The 18726-nt window shown below is 54.9% G+C and overlaps 1 protein-coding gene across 2 annotated transcripts in view; it reads right to left on the minus strand.

Moving 5' to 3' along the window:
* The window catches only part of PREX1 (phosphatidylinositol-3,4,5-trisphosphate dependent Rac exchange factor 1), a 187636-nt gene that overhangs the window by 11046 nt on the left and 157864 nt on the right, over positions 1–18726 (minus strand). For both annotated transcript variants that reach the window (XM_058685886.1, XM_058685885.1), the window contains 12 exons: positions 17991–18084; positions 15384–15571; positions 14957–15115; positions 14086–14296; positions 13381–13657; positions 10737–10943; positions 9405–9493; positions 7816–7898; positions 7606–7696; positions 5212–5340; positions 3478–3519; positions 2194–2414 (listed from right to left, as the gene is read on the minus strand). In XM_058685886.1, coding sequence (XP_058541869.1) covers positions 2194–2414; positions 3478–3519; positions 5212–5340; positions 7606–7696; positions 7816–7898; positions 9405–9493; positions 10737–10943; positions 13381–13657; positions 14086–14296; positions 14957–15115; positions 15384–15571; positions 17991–18084 — 1791 coding nt within the window. The remainder of the gene's footprint in view (positions 1–2193; positions 2415–3477; positions 3520–5211; positions 5341–7605; positions 7697–7815; positions 7899–9404; positions 9494–10736; positions 10944–13380; positions 13658–14085; positions 14297–14956; positions 15116–15383; positions 15572–17990; positions 18085–18726) is intronic.

Raw genomic sequence — 18726 nt, forward strand, 5'->3', positions numbered from 1 at the left:
TCCATCTTAGCCATTTCAAGCCTAACACGCCCAACAAAAGTCCCCATTTTCCTGCCCACCTTCCTCCAACAGGCCCACTTTGGCGAAGCACACCAGCATTGGCCCGGGGGACCAAGCCCCCAACCTTTAAGGACTTCTCAACATCTCTCTCCCCTCACCCTACACAGATCACCAAGCCCCCACCAGCTCAGCCACCAGAACACTCTGCTGGCCCGCCCACCACCCCCCCCCCCAATGCCCCCAGTACAAGGACAACACCAACCTCTTTGCAGGTCTCCTTCTGCCACCTAACCTGGAGAGGCGGGGAGAGCCTCTGAACCCTCTCTCTACTCCCCGAATAGTCCCAAGCCCTACAGATGTGGCCAGCCTGATCTCCCAAACCATACCCAGCCTGCTCAGAGCCTTGGCACATGCTGTTCCCTCTGCCCAGAACACTTCCTCAGCCCACCCAGCCCACCGCTGTCTCGGTACCCAGGTCTTGGCTCAAACATCCCCTCCCTAGAGAAGCTGGCTCTGACCCCTGAACCCCAAGAAACCCAGTCGCTTCCACAACTTCTACAGAACTCTCCTCCTTTCCATCTCCCTTCAGTTAGCTTCAGACCCGCAGTACCCAGCCCAGAGCCTGGCACATCATGGTGACTGATGAATTAATGCCCTGGGCCCCATGTCCTCATCTGAGAAGAGGAAAGTGAGGGCTGGCTGTCCCAGCTGCCTTTCGGTCCCGCCAGGGGTGCTTTCGGGAACCAAATGTGAGTAGATCTCACGCCAGGCAGACATTTGCATGCAACACTGGCCAGCAGAGGGCGCGCCTTGGCCACACTCTCCAGCCCAGCCTGGGACAATGCCCAGGAGGCTCAGAGCTGCAGAGGTGGGGGGGGGGGGGGGGGGGGGGGGCGGAGCTCAGCCAAGGGCACACGGCGAGGAGGAGCAAACAGCACAGAGCAAGAGCAAGTGCCACTGCGGGCCGCATTGCTGGGGGTGCCAGCTCCAGACACTGGCACCCCCAAAGGCTGAGAACTTGGCTCTGCCTCCTTGGGGCTGATTCCGAGCCCTGGCAGTGGACAGACAGGGGAGTCAGGGATAAAAGGGAAGATGCAAAGAAAGCAGGGTGGCCTAGGGGTTAACCGGGCTCAGAGTCAGACTCCCAGAGTTCAAAGCTGACTCCCTGGACCTCGCGTTCTCATCCTTGAGATGTGGATGGTAAAGGACCCACCTCGGCCACCGCAAGGGTTAAAGGAGATGCTGTCTGCACCAGGGAATCTCACCCGACTCTTCCAAAAGCAGGCTCTCCGACCTCCCCGTTTCCATTCTTGCCCTTCCATAGTCTCATCCCCACCCAGCAGCATGGGCGATTCATTAAGCATAGACGCCAGACCCGGGTCTGTCCTCTGCTCAAAACCCTCCCGGGGCTCACAGCCACCCAGGAACAGCCAAAGCCCCTACCACAGCCTGGAAGACGCTGCAGAGTCTGTCGCAGTTAATTCTCAGGACCCCCCTCCCCCACCCTCCCCCGGTTCCCTCTGCTCCAGCCATACTGGGCACCCTGTTCCTCAGACACTGCACGCAAGCTCTTGCCTCAGGGCCTTTGCACCTCCTGTTCTTCGCTGCCTGGAAGCTTCCTCCCCATATCCTCATGGCTCACTCCCCCGCCTCCTTCGATTCTTAGTCAGATGTCACTTTGTCAGTGAGGGCTTCACTGGCCACCTTCCTGCCCCCTTCCGTGTTTTTCTCCTTAGCCTTTATCATCACACGCAGAGGTGGCGCTGCTGACATTTAGGGCCAGGTTATCTGTTGGGGAGGGGCATCCTAAGCACTGTAGAAGGTTGAGCAGCATCCCCAAGCCGGGACGCCAGAAGTACCCACCTCTTCCCTCAGTTCTGACAACCTAAAATATCTCCAGATGTCACCAAGTGTCTTCTAGGAGGTACACTTGCCCTGGTTAATCGAGGACCACTGGTCCGTATCGTTCATCTCACTTAGTTACGTCTGCCCCTCCCCCACCAGGATTTAAGATTCTCGACTACAAGGGCACGGTTTTGTTCGCTGCTGGATGCCCAGCGCCTGCAACGGTGGCACACAGTAGGGGCCCAATAAGTGCCGAACGCACGGCGAGGTGCGCAAGAGCCCGGGGCAGCAAGCGAGAGCTCTCCTGTACCAAGTTCCGGAAGGCGCCGCCTCGCCCCCCTCACTCACCACGGCAGCCGGCGACAGCAGGGACTGGCAGTGCAGCAGGACTCCGGTGGCCGCCACCTGCTCCAGCCACTTGCGGCTGGCGTCCCGGCTGCTCTCCTCGTACTCGCCATTGTTGTTGTAGCGGTAGCTGAGGGCCGCCAGCAGCTGCTCAGAGAAGGTGCACACAGCGGCCACCAGGGCCTGGCAGAAGACGGCGTCCCTGCGCAGCTGCAAATCCGTGTCTGGGGAGAGGGCAGGGCGGGGGCCCCGCTGGGCTGGGCGCTCCCGGGCCGTCAGCAGGCTCCCGTCCCAAGGCCCGGGGGCCCAGAACCGACCCCTGCCAGCGCCCCCCTCGGGGCCCAGCCTGCCAGAAGTTAATTAATCCCGGCAAAAAACGCCAACGTCACAGAACCCAATTCTCTAAAGAGCAGGCCAACTGGCCAAAAAACTCAATTAGCTCAATGATCCATCCACCTGTCTCTTCAAAAAAAAAAAACAAAAAAAAAACCACACAACTTTTTCTTAAGGCTTTCCCAAAACCCTCACCCCGCGTGTCGGGGATTTCTCTGCCCTGAGAACGACAGTGACACCAAGCATTGCCACCAAGAGCCATGTTTCAAGAAGGGCAGTTGAGCACGTTCTCTGTTTCTGAGCAGAACGCCTTCTTCCTTCCCGCCGCCCCCCACCCTGCCCCTGCTCTGGACATGGTTGGCAGAACTGGCCAGTTTCGATCAACCAGTTGTGCGGGATCCCAATCTTCTGGAAAAGACCCTTTTTGATCACTGGCTTCTGCCAACTGGGTTTCAGTGACCAATTTTTACCTAGACCCCATTGTAGCTGCCCTTTGGCTGAGACTTTCTGGAAAGAAGGGAGGGACAGAGAACACCTCCAACCGGTCCGCCCCCCCCCCACCCCATCCAGCCCCCTCCTCCTCCCCACTGTCTGCCGGGTAGGGACTCCCAGGCTGGGGCTGAGGGCACTACAGACAAGGAGCCTCCCTACTCATCACCCTCCATCCCGTGTCCTCATCCAGATCCAACCAGGCCCGGGATATGGCCAGAGACAGGGCTCCCGGCTCCAGGGCCCTGAGGCTTGTCGCCTGGGCGCAAGAAGACGACGTGAGGTCTCCGTGGTTCTGAGAGGCGCTAGGGGCCACGAAGTTGCTTTTCCCCCGTGCAGGCCCTGACGACCATGGGAAAGCCAACACAGGCCGGCAGAAGAGGCCTCCCTGCACCGAGGGCAAGATCACCCCTGCCAGGACGGCCTCTCCCGGACACGCAGACGTCGCCCCTCCAAAGCCCTCACCTGTGCATTTCAGCAAGGCCAGGAGCAGCTGGTTTTTCCCATCTGGAAGGAGAGGGCAGAGCAAGGACGGGCTGAGAGGAGTCGGCAGAAGGGTGCTCCCCACAGCCCCGGTGCTCGGATCCTCTGCGGTAAAGCCCTGGGTGCTAAAGAAGCTTGTGTCGAATGGATTCCAGAAACCCCAGACACCCAGGGGACGGAACCCCAACCGGCAGCTGCACCTGTCTACACGTGCCCACCAGAAAGAGGCCGAAACCAGCCCCTCCAACTTGTGGGCCCAGCCCAGGAGCCTGGGACACGCACGTGGGCACACAACTCACATGTGTGCCTACACACAGGTGCCTCCTTGGCCACTTAGGCACATTTAGGGCCCTGCACGTGCCTGGACAAAGCTCAGGCCTTCCAGAGACAGAAATAACGTCATCCTCTCTTTCCTTCAGAAAGAGGCTCTCAGGCCCAGAGGGGGCTTACAAGAAAAACCAGAAAGGCCTTCAGAGTTGGCCTCTTAAGATACCTTCTGTCCTGGGGCAGCCGGGTGGCTCAGTCAGTGAAGCGTCTGACTCGGTTTCGGCTCAGGTCATGATCTCACAGTTTTGTGAGTTCAAGTCCCACATCTACACTAGCAGCTCAGAGCCTGCTTGGGATTCTCTCTCTCTCCCCCTCTCGCTCTGCCCCTCCCCCACTCATGAGGTCTCTGTCTCTCTCAAAATAAGTAAATAAAAACGTTAAAAAAAAAAAGAAGAAGAAGAAAGATACTTTCTGTCCTGGAGAGGCCCAGGGCACCTGGCTGGTGTGGTGAGAACAGCAGCAGCCACAGAGACATTCATCCACTGGGGACTCACCACATGCTGAACGAAGCACCTTATCTGTAGTGACACTTAATTCTCAAGACGACACGTGAGGGAGGAGGCACCATGAGCCCATTTTACACATGAAGGCACTGAGGCACAGAGAAGTGTAAGACTGTGCCAAGATCACAGAGCCCCGAGTGGAGAGCTGGGATTCGGCCATCCCGCTCCAGTGTCCACGCTGTTAACCGATTACAGTTTGGAAAACAGGCCAGCTCGGGGCCAACGCCAACTTCCAACTCAGAGGCTGCTGTTCCTGGGGGCGGTGGCCCTGAGGCCTAGCACCTCCTGCCGTCCTGGGGTCCCTCCAATCCAGGAGGCCCAGGCTGAAACGCTGCCGAGGGCCAGAGAGGTGAGGTCCGACGCGTGAAGCAGACACCAGGCCGCAGGGAGTGTGGTGAATGACCCCCTGCGCCCCTCATCTCTAGCCGTGCGTGACTGTGGGACTGCAGGCCTTGACTTCCAGATCTTCTGATGGTGCAAGAGGGAATTCTAGACTTTCATGTGAGATCTCAGATTACGAATGCTGGCAGTAAATTCACATTTTTTAATGCTGTAGCATCTAAACCTACCTGTGGGCCCCTAGCTTGTGACCTCAATAACAAATAAAAGGAAGCCACGCTTTTGGAGGCCGAGAAGAAAACCAGTTCAGCCTTCTCGGCCTCCTAACTGTGCAAGGAAGCCTGGGGCACCCAGGACCCGCAGCTCCCGGGTCAAGTGTGCACGAGGCCCAGTGCCAGGATACTCAGCCGAGAAAGGGGCACCCACTCTTCTCGTTCCCCTGGGCATGGACAGACATGGGACACGGAGACTGACTCACTCCCGACCTTTCTGCGTTCACCACGTTCAGAACTGAAGGCCACAAAACAACTTTCCCCGCCCAACCAACCTTCCACATATCTCTGAATGTTGTCCACCAGGGTCTTGATGGAGTTGGGGAGGTTCCAGGGGTCCTCCTGGATGCTGATCTGGATCAAGCTCCGGCCGCGAATTGTACACTCTTCTTTCTGTTTGAACTCTGGGGCACGAAAGGGACAGAGGTAGCATTGAAGAATGATGGCACAAAGGCCTCCGTCCCGTCACCAGATTCCAAAGCTCAGAATCCTAAGTCAAGGATGCCGGCAGGACCCTTGGGAATTAACTGGTCCACGGAAGGCAAATCCATGGTGAGTGTGCTACGATTCACAGTGCTGCACTCGTGGCAGACATCACTAATCCACCTCAGCACTTCTTCCTGCTCATCTGAGCCTGCAGCTCCTCACAGCTGTCACCAATCCAATGCAGACATTACAAATCAATCACTGCATCCTTTTCTCCCAAGCCTGGACATAGACACAGAACAATTCCCAGGTACAGCCTCCTTGCAGCCACAGCCAGTCGAGCTGGCACACGAGTTATAACCTGGTCTACCCTTTTCCATACAGACAGAGGGAAGCCCTCACAGACCGACTTGCCTGGAGTCCCACAGCTGGGTAACGACAGAGATGGGATTTGAACCCGGGCCCCAGCAGGGCTATTCAAAGGCCGGGCCTCTGTCGCTTGGCCTCTTCCCTGCTATGAAGTCTCAGATTTCTTGAGATCTTAGTGGTTTCTCTCAATGTGACATTTCTGCTTTTTGAGGCTCATCCCCTGGGAGAGGTGATCATGAGGCAGAAGGAAGGGCAGGGGAGCTAGGGCACTGCCTCACCGCTTCCTACTCTCACTTAGGAGCAACCGTCTGCTTCTTTTCCTATGTCCTGCACTCAACCAGGAGCTCCTTCAGGTCACATTCGTCTCAGGGTCTCGAGCACCCAACGCAAGGCCTGGCACAAGCTGGTTCTTGGGAATTAGCTAGTGGACGCATGGATGGATGGATGGATGGATGGATGGATGGATGGATGGATGGTGAGTAGGGGAGCGGACATGTAGATGAGTGGCTGGCTGGCTAGACAAACGAATGGACAGTGGGTGGGTGGGTATATGGACGAGTGGGTAAGTAGGTACAGAGATGGATGGGTAGGTGAGTAAACACGAGGAGAGGCTGATGTGAGGACATAAATGTCGAGTCCTTTTCTCTCAATCGTTTCAAGAATAAACTGCCAATTCGGTGCTGGTAAATCCTCACCACTCCTTCAACTCACCGACCCCTCTCACGGAAGAACAAAGAGCTGTGGGCAGGCCTCAGTACCTAATGACAGTTTAATCACATTTTTGGTTGATGCTTCCATTGGGTTTAGCATTATGGTAATCACTACTTTATGGCATGTTATACTGGTTTTCCACACATAGAGTTTAGGTAAGTTCCTTAAAAATTAAATTAAAAAAAAATTTTTTTAATGTTTTTATTTATTTTTGAGACACAGAGAGACAGAGCATGAGCAGGGGAGGGGCAGAGAGAGAGGGAGACACGGAATCCGAAGCAGGCTCCAGGCGCTGAGCTGTCAGCACAGAGCCCGACACGGGGCTCGAACTCGCGGACTGTGAGATCGTGACCTGAGCCGAAGTCGGACGCTTAACCGACTGACCCACCCAGGTGCCCCAAAAATTAAATTTTTAAAAGGGAAATACTTGGGATGCCCGGGTGGCTCAGTAGGTTAAGCATCCGACTCATGATTTCGGCTCAGGTCATGGTCTCAGGGTTCGTGAGTTCGAACCCACACCGGGCTCTGTGCCGACAGCACAGATCCAGCACGGATTCTCTCCCCCCGTCTGTCCCTCCCCTGCACACTCTCGGTCTCAAAAATAAACAAACATTTTTAAAAATAAATAAAAGGGAAATACTTTTCCAAAAAATGCATGTCAATAATAATAAAGACAGTATGGTGTTTAAAATTGTGAACGTGTAGGTAGGATCTGTGAGCACGGTCTAACATGATGCAGGTGGGGACTGGGTGTGTGAAGCATGGCAAACTGCACCAGTCCTTCCCCTCATGTTACGAATGGGCAGGTGGAGGCCCAGAGAGGCTCAGGGACCAGCCCAGGGGTCCGCAAATTTTTTCCGCAAAGAGCCAGAAAGGAACCGTTTCAGGCTTTGCGAGGTATATGGTCTCTGTTACACACAGTCTCTGTCTTTATTTTTACAACTCTTCGTTAAAAACAAAACAAAAAGTCATTCGCAGCTCACAAAAACAAAGCAGGCTGTGGTGGATGTGGCCCAGGGGCTGAACCTGCTGAAGGTTCAGAGCCAGGGGGCAGGAGAGGGACGAAGCGGGGACTCTGACCCAGGTGTCCCGCCCCCCCAGCACGTGGTCTCCCTGCTGGGTGCCAGACACCCTTCCCAGCCCAGGGGCTCCTCTCTGCTCACCTTGCAGGCTGTGGTCCATGGGGAAATGCTTGGTCTCTTCAAAAGCTCTGCTCATGACTGGCCCCTTGAGGAGTGTGTGGATGGAGTCCACCTGGGAGGCAGGAAGTTCCGGGTCAGTCGGGCCCCTGCCCCAGCTCCTGGCTTATCTGTCCTCACTAGGGGTGATGGGAGGAACCCAAGGTCAGGCCAGGGGTGGGACAAAGGTCCTACCTGGTTAAAGAGATGCTCCAGGCAACCGTGAAGCTTGTCCTGCTTGTCTGACGGGATCCGCATGTCACAGGGCAGCTCGTCGCCTGGAAGAAGGAAGAAGCCATTGCCGTCAACCATTCCCGCCCCATCCACACCTTTCCAACCGCTTTGCCAAGAAGGCAGTATAGCAGCAGAGCTCCAAAACCCAAGGCGGGTTTGGAGTCTGGTAGACTCAGATCCTGGCTGTGTGGCACTGGGCAACTCACTTGACCTCTCTGAGCCTCAGTTTCTTCATCTGCAAAACAGACAATAGCAACTCAAGTATCAGTATCACACAACAGCAACAAGCCACTGCTGTTATTCTGTTCTGCAGAGAAGGAGACAGGGGGCCAGACCAAAGGAAGTGGATCCCAAGTCCCCGGATTCATCCCCCAGCTGCTTCAGTTAAACCAGCTGCCACATGCAAGCTCCCGCCTAAAACCTCCCCAGGGACACTTTCTGCGGCTAAACATCTTATGTGATGAAACATTTATCTCAAGTTCAGCAATATCGTCAAATTTACTTGAGCTTCTTTTTTTTCTTCTTCTGTTAAGCTCAAGTATAATTAAAATTAAACTTTTGTGCATAGACCAGCTCTGGAAGAGCACAGAAGACAGCAGGGACAGTGGGAGCCTGGGAACCAGGGGCCGGCCGGGTGACAAGGGCGGGAGAGAGGCTTGTCATCACCCACCCTCTGGTGCCTTCTGAAATAGGACCAAAATAAAAATCGTGAGGGCTAAGATGAACTAAAATAAAACCGACCTTCAGTCTTTCGGCAAAAGCTCTGAGTACAGTCTCATCTAACCTATAAACTATTATTTATGTGTGTGTGTCCATCCGGCCATCCATTCACCTGTCCATGTGTGAAGAAACACGTGCTCACTGATGATCTCCAAATACCATTGATGGTCACTTCTGGGGGGGGGGGGTGCCTCTAACTTACTTCCATGAACTTCTTTTTTTTTTTTTTTTTTAATTTTTTTTTCAACGTTTTTTATTTATTTTTGGGACAGAGGGAGACAGAGCATGAACGGGGGAGGGGCAGAGAGAGAGGGAGACACAGAATCGGAAACAGGCTCCAGGCTCCGAGCCATCGGCCCAGAGCCCGACGCGGGGCTCGAACTCACGGACCGCGAGATCGTGACCTGGCTGAAGTCGGACGCTTAACCGACTGCGCCACCCAGGCGCCCCTCATGAACTTCTTTTGATGAACTTTTGTGGGTCATTTGAAAGGTTGGTTTGAGCATGTGTCATGTCTATGGAGACCATCAGCTCCCCCTACTTGAGTGACCTCAGAGCGGCCATCATAATCTGTCACTGCATCATGAATGTTTCATGCGTTCTGTGTCTGTGACATTCATGGAGAACGTCTGCTCCAGGGGCACTAGGGTCTTTGTCTTTCCATTCACTGTGGATGTCCCAGAACCCAATAGGTGCTCAATAAACAGATGCTGGCTAAGGGAATGGAAGGAGATACACTACCACGCTATGCAAAATCATATGAAATCTACTAAAATAAAAGAAAACAAAATCCCGGCGGAGAGATCGCTCCCCTGGAGCACTGCACTCACCAGACCCCATCTCGTCACTGCCCAGGTAGGAGCTGTTACTTCTCACGCTGGTGTAGGACAGGACAGAGTCTCGGTTGCTGTTACATTCACTGCGGAGGAGCAGAGAAGAAGGGCGGAGTCACCCCCCAGATCACACCTTCTGGTCCCAGCTCCCCAAACCCACTTGCCAGAGTGTAAACAAAACCCTGGGCCCCTCGACCACCGGTGCCAGAGCCGGGGGAAGACCGTTCTGGTGGGTTTTCCGTGTCTGACGGTGGGGAAACACGTGTAGGAGGACGGGGAATCGTGTCCATCTGTATGCCACGTCTGTCACTCCTCCCGTGGGACAGCCTTGTCCCTGGACACCCCTGCAGGTGCCACACCTGGCCCACGCAGCTCCACGTCCCCTCCCCAGCCTGGCTATAACCTCGCGAGGGCGGAGAGAATCCCAGGAGCTCAGAAGATACCGGGACATGAAAAACCACAGTCCTGAATTCTTTCCTTCACCTGTTTGACAACTAAAGGAACAAACCAGAGGACCCAAAAACGTAAGAATGAAAACCCTGGACAATGGACATGAGGCTCCAGGGACACAAAGTGCCCAGTTAGGCAGAAACACAACCAGTGGATCCCTGGAGACGGAAAGAATATGAACGAGGACGGGGGCAAAGGGTTTTCTGGGGAAATCCCACCGGTTCTGTGTCTTCTGAAGCACCTCTAAGATTCCACTCTCCTCGCAACAGCCAATCGTTACACAACCTTTCACTGGAGACCACAGTGCTCGTTCGCACGAGGTAAGAAATTCCATTTTCCCGCTGTACGGCTTACGATAGGAAACTAAGTTTGCAGTCTTACTTAACCCTCTAATTAGGACTTCGCTGATCTGGTTATAAGTAACTTCACCAGTAGAAAAACCATTCGGATTCTCTCAGAGTTAGGAGGGGGAAAAAAAAACAAAAACAACTAGTATCTCCCTCCTTGGATCAAGTAAAAATAAACGGTGTTTATTGCAGAAACCATATGTCTCACGTTGAGTTTTAAAACACACCGCAGACTTTGACGTTTTCTTTGCCCACATTCTGTCAACAAGCGCAGAGCAGAACGGAGGCAGAACGGGTGGACGGAGACCCCGGGGGGCCAGGCCCTGAAACGCTGGCCTCGGGGAGGAGAGCCAAAAGGGGTGTCAGGGATGTGCTTGGAGGGGCTCAGATGGCCCCCCCAGAACCAAACGGGTGAGAACTGTGCCCTCTCCCACCGCTTCCTGGCAAATGTCCCGCCGATTCCGACTTCCCACGGATCAGTGCACATCACGCCCCACGCGGTCCCCCCACGACGCCCACGGCTGTCCCCAACCTGTAGGAGTCGCGGTAGCTCATGGTGTCATGGCCTGAGTCCTCCTGATCTTCCTCAGACACCTTGAAGCAAACCTTCTTGATGCCCCCGTGGTCGGCCCTGTCCATCTCGCTCTCCTCGCTGACCAGCGGGGGGGATGAGGCCTCCTCAGCTACAGGGGGATCACAAGAGCCCCTGGAGGGGGGCTCTGTGATGGTGGACAGCAACCTGTTGGGGCAAAGGATGTAAGCTTAAGGGCGCAGGCCCACGGCCTCACCTGCCTCCACGGAGGCCCCAGGTAAGGCCCTGACCTCTGGCCTCACCTTTGACCCTAAGCACAGAGAGCCATCAACTGCTTCCCACCCCTTCCCTGAAAATCCCGCCAGTAACTCTGCAGATACACATCCACTGCCCTGCCTGCAGGGGGCGTGAGATACGGCGGGCGGGGGGTGGTCTTTATTTTCCACGGGGAAGCCAGAGAAGGCTCAAGAGCCCAGAACAGGACTGGGAAACTGAGCATGAAAGGCCCAGAGAGCCAACCTCTTCGACTCAACTCTGCTGCTTTGGTGGGAAAGCGCCACGGACGAGACACAAACAAATGGGTATGGCTGCATTCCAATAAAACTTTATTCAAAAAAACGAGCAGTGGGGTGTCTGGTGGCTCAGTCGGTGAAGCGTCTAATGTTGGCTCAGCTCGTGATCTCGTGCTCGTGAGTCCTAGCACCACACTGGGCTCTGTGCTGACAGCTCGGAGCCTGGAGCCTGCCTCAAGATTCCCTCTCTCTCTCAAAACTAAATCAACATTTAAATGAATGAATGAATGAATGAATGAATGAATGAATAAATAAATAACAAGGAGTGGGCTGGGCTAGATTTGGCCCACAGGCCATAGTCTGTCAGTCTCTGGCACAGAATATAATGGCTAAGAGCATACAGTTTTAAATCAGGCTCCAGGACCATTTCCTAGCTCAGAGACCTAAGGCGACTATTTCACCTGTCTGAGACTCAATTTCCTCATCTGTAGAATGGAGTAATGTCAGTATCTATGTGCTAGGCTGCTGTAAAGATTAAGGGACTTAAAATATGTAACATGCTTAGAAAAGCCTCTGGCACCTTGCAAGTGATCATTAAACCCTGGCTGATATAATCCTACTCCAAGTCAATTAAGGCCAGTATTATGAATAGCTCCATGTTACAGGTGAGGAAACCGAGGTTCAGAGAGGTTAAGTGACTAAGTCACACGGCTATTAAGTGACGGGGCCAGGATTCAAACCCGTGCCTCCTATCTCCAGACCCTACGCTCTTTTTCCTTTATCATGGACGATTTCCAACATACACAAAAGCCGGAGGAACGGTACGATAAACCCAGGTACCCAGCGGCTAGCCATGACAATGGCAACTCAGGGGCCACCTTTGTTTCCTCAGTCTTTCCCACGGCTTTTGCTTTCGCTGGAGTATTTAAAGTAAATCTAAGGTGTCATATAATTTCCCCCATAAATACTTCCATATGTGTCTCTAACACAGAAGGACTTTCTTTTAAAGCAACGTTCTCAACTACCCCCCACCCCTCGGAAACATTTAACAATTTGGCATCCTTCCTGAAGGGCAAACATTTAGCAATGTCCAGAAACGTTTCTATTTGTCACAAGTGAAGTGGGGGACAAGGGTGGGGGCACTATTGGCCTCCAATGCGTACAGAGCAGGGATGCCCCTAAATATTTTACAGCACACGGAACAGCCCCACGAAAAGAATAATCTGGCCCGAGACGTGAACAGTGTCAAGGCTGAGAAACCCTTTTCTAAGCACAACCAGACCGTCATCGAACCTAACAGAATTTGTAATTCCTTAACACCATCTAGTAGCATCCACATTCAAATGTCCCCAGTAGCGTCTTTTCACAGGTGGTGTGCTAAAAACAGAATCCCGACCGGGTCCAGACACTGTCTGGCTGACGTGTGTCTCAAGTCTCTCCTCCTCTTCCTCCCTGTACCCACTCCGCAACCCCCCCCCACCCCCCACCATTTATGTGTTAAAGACACTGGGTCACTTGTCTAGAATCACCCACCCTATGGATCTGGCCACCCGCATCTCTAAAACACCACCCCACCAGCCTCCATCCCCCACATCCTGTCACTGAGTAGTGAGATCTAGATGTCGATGGGACGACAGTGCATTTCCATGGGGTGTCCTGGGGCATTAACGCCAGAAGAGGCGCGTCCAGCTGTCTCTCTTTTGGCCATGTCAAAAGTATAAAGTTCCCCCAAAGCCTTTCTCCAAATAGTGCCAGCCTCTACTAACGACTGCTGCCCACATCCATTATTTTATTAGAGCAGCGGCTCTCAATGGCGGGGCGGGGCGGGGCGGGGGGTGGGGGGGACCAAGGCGGCAACTGGTGGGGCAGAAGTCCAGGCCACACAGGGTGGGTAGGGAGGTCTGCCCCCCAAGGGGCATTTGGCAACGTCTGAGAACACGTTTGGTTGTCACAGCCGTGAAACAGGCGTGCTGTGAGCATCTTCGTGAACAGAGACCAGGGGCATTGCCGAATAGCCTGTAATGTCCCCCACCGCCCCCCGCTACGGTTCTCTCGCCCACAACGTCGATGCTGCTGAGCCGGCGAACCCTGACTCCAGGCTCCCTGCCCTCTTCCCTCGGGGCCGGGCTCACCTGTTGATCTGGGTGACATACTGCTTCATTTCCTTCAGTGCTACGTCCAGTTTGGTAAAGAGCTGCAGGTACGCATCCTGGGTCTCCCGGTCCTCCTGCTTCAGTAAGAAGCTCAGGCCCCGGTCCTCCTGGCCCGGGGTTCCGTCGGCTGGCCCGAAGCCGCTGTCGTTGAGACCCTGGTGTTGGGGGTCCCCATCCACAGCAGGCAGGCACTTCCAGGATGGGGCAGCCATGGTGGTGATACAGTGTTGGGTGTAGGACATGGGGTTCAGGTGGCCTACAGTGGAGGGAGGGAGGGCTCACTTGGAAAGAGCCTCCAGGCACCCGTAAACCCCTCTGACAGAGATACCCAAACCTATTTCAAGAATCCCAATGAGGGAGAAAAATTTCCTGCTAAATATTCCTTTAATCCATCAGATCACTTGGAGAAGAAAGTTTCAGTTTGGTGCTAATATGCTTTTAAGTACCAGGATACTTTTCCTGACTGGAATTACAGACATGATGGCTGGTACTCCAGCAGCTACTTTATAATATAAGGCATCCTTCAGGATGGAAACCACATGTACAGATGGTGGGGTAGAAGGAACTTGGGTCCCTGATGACTGTGGAGCCACCATCGCAGTCCCAGACTGCTGGCCTCCAGATGGGTTTCTGTTTATGTGTCTATAGATCTGAACACAACCCCTAACAGAGACGTGAGGTTACCTTGCTCTGGGTCAAGGCCGATGAGGGAGGGTTTACGACCAAAACGGATACTGAAGGACCTGCCAACTGAGGGAGTGGTCTTGGGGTAGGACACTTCCATGAGGTTGACATGGCAATTGGTGGGGCAGAAGTCCAGGCCACACAGTGGATGGGGTTCCAGGGGAGCCTGCTTGAAGGGTGGGCTGACCCTGTTCTTCAGCTGGGCTGCAAACTGAGAAAGGTGGGGGGCACAAGGTCATGATTCAGGGGCCTGGGAATTCCGGCCCACCCCCAGCACCCACTCGATCCTAGCCCGGCCCAGACATTCAGAAACTGGACAAAACGCCAACAGCTTCAAGTGGAAAAGCGGATTCCCTTACACTGCCTTTCACTGCATCCAGATGTCAAGGAAGGTGTGGAGAAATCTGAGGCCTTCGCATACCTACCCACATTCATTCCTTCATTTTAGCTGCCCTGAGCTACCCTTGAGGAACCATCTCCCCCCAGTCCACAGTCTGTGAGGGGCAGATAAGGCTTCCCGTCCCTGAAGTGGTTGGTTCAGGGGTAGACAAGGGACCCAGGCCAAGCCAGTAAGAGTTCCCATCGAATTCCTTTTCTACGGGGGTGGCTGAGGTGAGAGCTCCTGGGGACCATTTTGCCACCACGCGAGAAGGGCCTGCCCCGAGGGTGAAGCCAACACAGGAAAGCAAAGGCACGAGGAGAGAGGCCACACTCTTGTGACGGTGCGGTATCTGTCTGAGCTCCTGGAAACAACCTTGCCTGAAATTCACCCCCGGACTTTTCAGCGAGTAACGGAAACCAATAGATGCTCCTGTTCGCTTAGTCTGAGCTGGGTTACGGCCCAGGCTGAGAGCCTGCGGGGCACAGATACCTCCTGGTAGCAGGCGATCCTCTGGCCGATGCTCTCCAGCTTGGCGTCACAGATGTTGCGGAACTCGTAGTGGGACATGGTCTTAATGTTGCTCAGGGCCATGAGCCGCCCACAGTTCTGCACAAAGACACTGTCATCTGCAGCAAAGGCCTTGAGGATCTGCACAAACACGAACCACTGAGCACTCAGCGTGCACCACGGAGGCTCTTAAGCAGTTGCCTTGTCATAGCCCTGGGAGACGGAGTCTATTACTCGCCCACTTTGCAGATGAGTAAGCTAACTACAGAGGGAAGAACCACTCTCCTAGGTCCCACAGCTACCAGGCGGGGGAGCAGAGACGACGATGCGGGGCCCCAGGCGAACTTGGAGGAAAGGGGAATCAGGCGCTCCGCCCCGCCCCCCGGGGCAGGGCAGCGCCCAGCGAGACCTTGGCAGTGAGCCCGAAGCAGCCACGGGGCTCCACGATCTTCTCCAGCACGTGGCACTTGATGCCTGCAGTGCTCACGTACTCATATACCACGCCATGCTCCAGGTGTCCGTTATCCACCGTCAGGCTGACCGCAGGGCTGTCCTCATGCAGGCTCAGCTGGGGACCCAGGGACAGCAGGGGGAAGGCTGGAAGCCAAAGGGACCGGCAACCCTGAGGAGGGGGAACCACCACCCCCCAGCCAGCCCTCCCCCGACCCCGCACCACAAACGTTTGTCATCGTCGGACACAGGGGACGATGAAGCCCGTGCTGCTGCTCTGCTCACTCTCGCCAGCCTGCTACCGTTCACCCCTTGTCCTAGGAACCCACCTTTGTGCCCCATTCCCAGTCTACGTGGCTCAGGAGATGGAAGCCCTAACCACACCCTTCCTCCCACGCACAGGCCTGGGCGATCAGCGATTCAACGTCCCCTACTCGTAAGGGTTGGTTCAGGAATGAGCATGTGACCCAAGCTAGGCCAATGAAAGTCAAATCTGGGACTTTGGTCGGATCTACAAAGAGAAGGGAACATCCTCTTTTCAACTGGATTCCAAGCTGCCAGAACCATCGCACGCAGAAAACAGCATGTAAAAGAGAAACCAACACAGAAAACAGAGAGACTCTTCATGAGACTGTACGTAAAACTGGATCGAGCCAGACCTGAAGCTTCCTTGACCCTACTCCCTTCTCAGTTTGCTGCGCCAATGTTTTTGGGTAGACCAGTTTCAGTCCTGATGGACGTGGGCCCGGAGAGTCTAAGTGATTCTTCAGAGGCCACACAGTTAGGTAGTGACATATCTAGACAAGGAAGCAGGCACAAATGGACAGGACTGCTTTCCTTTCCACCCGCTCCAAAGAGCACCTCTCAACACATGTGTCTTACCCCCTCACACTCGTATTATGACACCGCCTGTCAGTTTTTCTGTCCCCCGTCTGTTTCCCCTCGTGTCAGCACCACGAGGACAGAAACCCGGCCCACCTTGCTCACTCGTGTGTCCCCAGCTCCCAGAACCGGGTATGGCATGTAGCAGGTGCTCCTGCTTGTTGAAAAGAAGAGGAGACATGGTCAGCTCCCCTCGGCACGCTTTGCCGTCATTATCAGGGGTCCCCCACACGCTGGGGAAGAAAGCCCACAGCCCTTTCCTCTCAGAGGGCATACACCGGGCTGGGAGCTGCCAGCTGGCCTCTCCTCCCTCCCCGTCAGCCTGTCCCCTCTAGGATCCCTCCGCCAGGCTGTGTGTGCTTCAGCAGTAGGGGGATGGCTCCCCGAACGACCCCATAAACCCTGCTTCTTTGCTGTCCCTGAACGTACCAGCAGGGAGCCCACAGCCGTCGGACACAGAGGCACCCAAACCCCCTACTCTTCCCACAGCCTCTGCCCCCAGCCCAGCAGAAGTACAGGGCAGAGTCCAAAGAAGCAACTGGAGAGAATGCGTTATTATTCAAACTAAATATTCGTAGGGTGCCTACTATGTGCCAGGCACAGTTCTAGGCTCGGAGGATACGGCAAGGCAGAAAATAAACAAAACCCCTGCCCTCGCGGATCTTCTGCTCTCTAGTAGCGAAAACACCAAACACCCCCTGAGGAGGTGACATGTGAGTCGAGTTGAGAGAGGTGAAGAGCATGAGGTAAGAAGTACTCTGGAGGAGAGCATTCTATAGCCAGGGAGAACCGCAAGTGCAAAGGCCCTGGGGCAGGAGTACATTTGGTATTTAAGAGCAAGAAGCTGGCATGAATGGAGTAGAGAGGGCAAGAGGCAAAGTGCCGAGAGGGCCAGCTGGAAGGCCAGGCTGGAGCTGGAGGAAGAACTTGATCTCTGCCTGGGAGGAGCCACTGGAAGGTTCTGTTCTGTTTTTTGAGAAGAGCCCGCAGGAGGAGAAGTAAGGGAGGACAGGGAGAAGAGCAAGCAGGCAGGCATCCCAGGGACAGCTGGCAGAAAGACAGGTCTGGAGTCCAGGGCTGAGGCTGGGCTACAGAGATAAAGATGGGAACCTGGGGCAGACAGAATACTGGCCCCTGAAAGATGCCCGTGTCCTAACCCCCGGAGCCTGGAGGTATGCTGTTGTTACATGGCAAGGGGGGGGCCACGGCTGCAGATGGAATTAAGTTTGCTAAACAACTGACTTTACCATAAGGCAAAATCCAGATGATCCCGCCGTGACCACAAGGTCCCTAAGTGGATATGGAGGCAGAAAAGTCAGAATTACAGAGAGGGCAGAGTGAGGGGGACTCAGACCAACATCGCCGGCTCTGAAGATAGAGGAAAGGACCACGTGCCAAGGCTTGCAGGCAGCTTCTAGAAACTGAAAGAGGCGAGTAAATGAGTTCCCCCGCCCAGAGCCCCAGAAAGGAACACAGCTCTGCTGACACCTGACAGATGGCCCGGCGAGACTCACTTTGGACCTCTGGCCTCCAGTAACTGAAATGACAAACGCATGTTCTAAGCCACAGGTTTGTGGTACTTTGTGAAAGCTGCAATCAGAATGTGATACGAGCCAACGGCACCAGAAGAGGACCGGTCGGTCCCCTCCAGAGTCTCTACCACACTGCCCGCCCATCCCGTTACCTGAGTCGGGCTGGGGGTCCTCGCCGGGGGCCTCCTGGCTGTCTCGGGCCTCCTGGGCATCCTCGTGGGTGTGATAGACCCACTGGTACAGACCCTGCCAGGAGAGCAGAGTAAGAGGGGGGCCACGACACCAGGAGCCCAAGGAGGAAGGGACGGGGCGAAGGGCAAACCATTCCCCGACTCCAAAGCCCAGGCTTCTAGACTGCCGGTGACGTCACCTGTGGAAAGTCCTCTAAGACTTTGCTCTGTAACCTTCCTGAGGGGAGCTCCACTCATGCTCGACCCTCACCCTCTAGAGTCTGTGCTCCCTACAGAAGCCAGGGGAGGAGGGAGCCTTTGAAAATGTAGGTCAGACCCATGGGAGCAGAAACCTTGTCTCTCCTGCAGCCCCAGGGCCTACAAACATGCCAGGCACATCGTGCGGTCAGTACACCCTTACTGGATGAACCAGTGAATGAACACCCTCCCCGGGACCCCGGCCCCCAACCCAACTATAGCATCAACTTTTCCCATCAACTCTTTGCCCAACATGCCTATGCAGTGAGAAGAGAGGGTCTGATCACACCCATGGGTGGCAACCGAGACCCTGAGTTGTCAGGGCCCAGCCCCCCGGGTTCAGGGAGACAGAGCGGGCACAGGGCCCACACCCAGGTCAGCCCTGCAAGGCAGGCAGCCCCCTCCCCCACCCAAAACGCTGTGGTGCCTTCAGGCCTCTCCCCACAGAAGGCAGGAGGCC

The sequence above is a fragment of the Neofelis nebulosa genome, chromosome 9, assembly GCF_028018385.1.
Source record: "Neofelis nebulosa isolate mNeoNeb1 chromosome 9, mNeoNeb1.pri, whole genome shotgun sequence".
Lineage (NCBI taxonomy): Eukaryota > Metazoa > Chordata > Mammalia > Carnivora > Felidae > Neofelis > Neofelis nebulosa.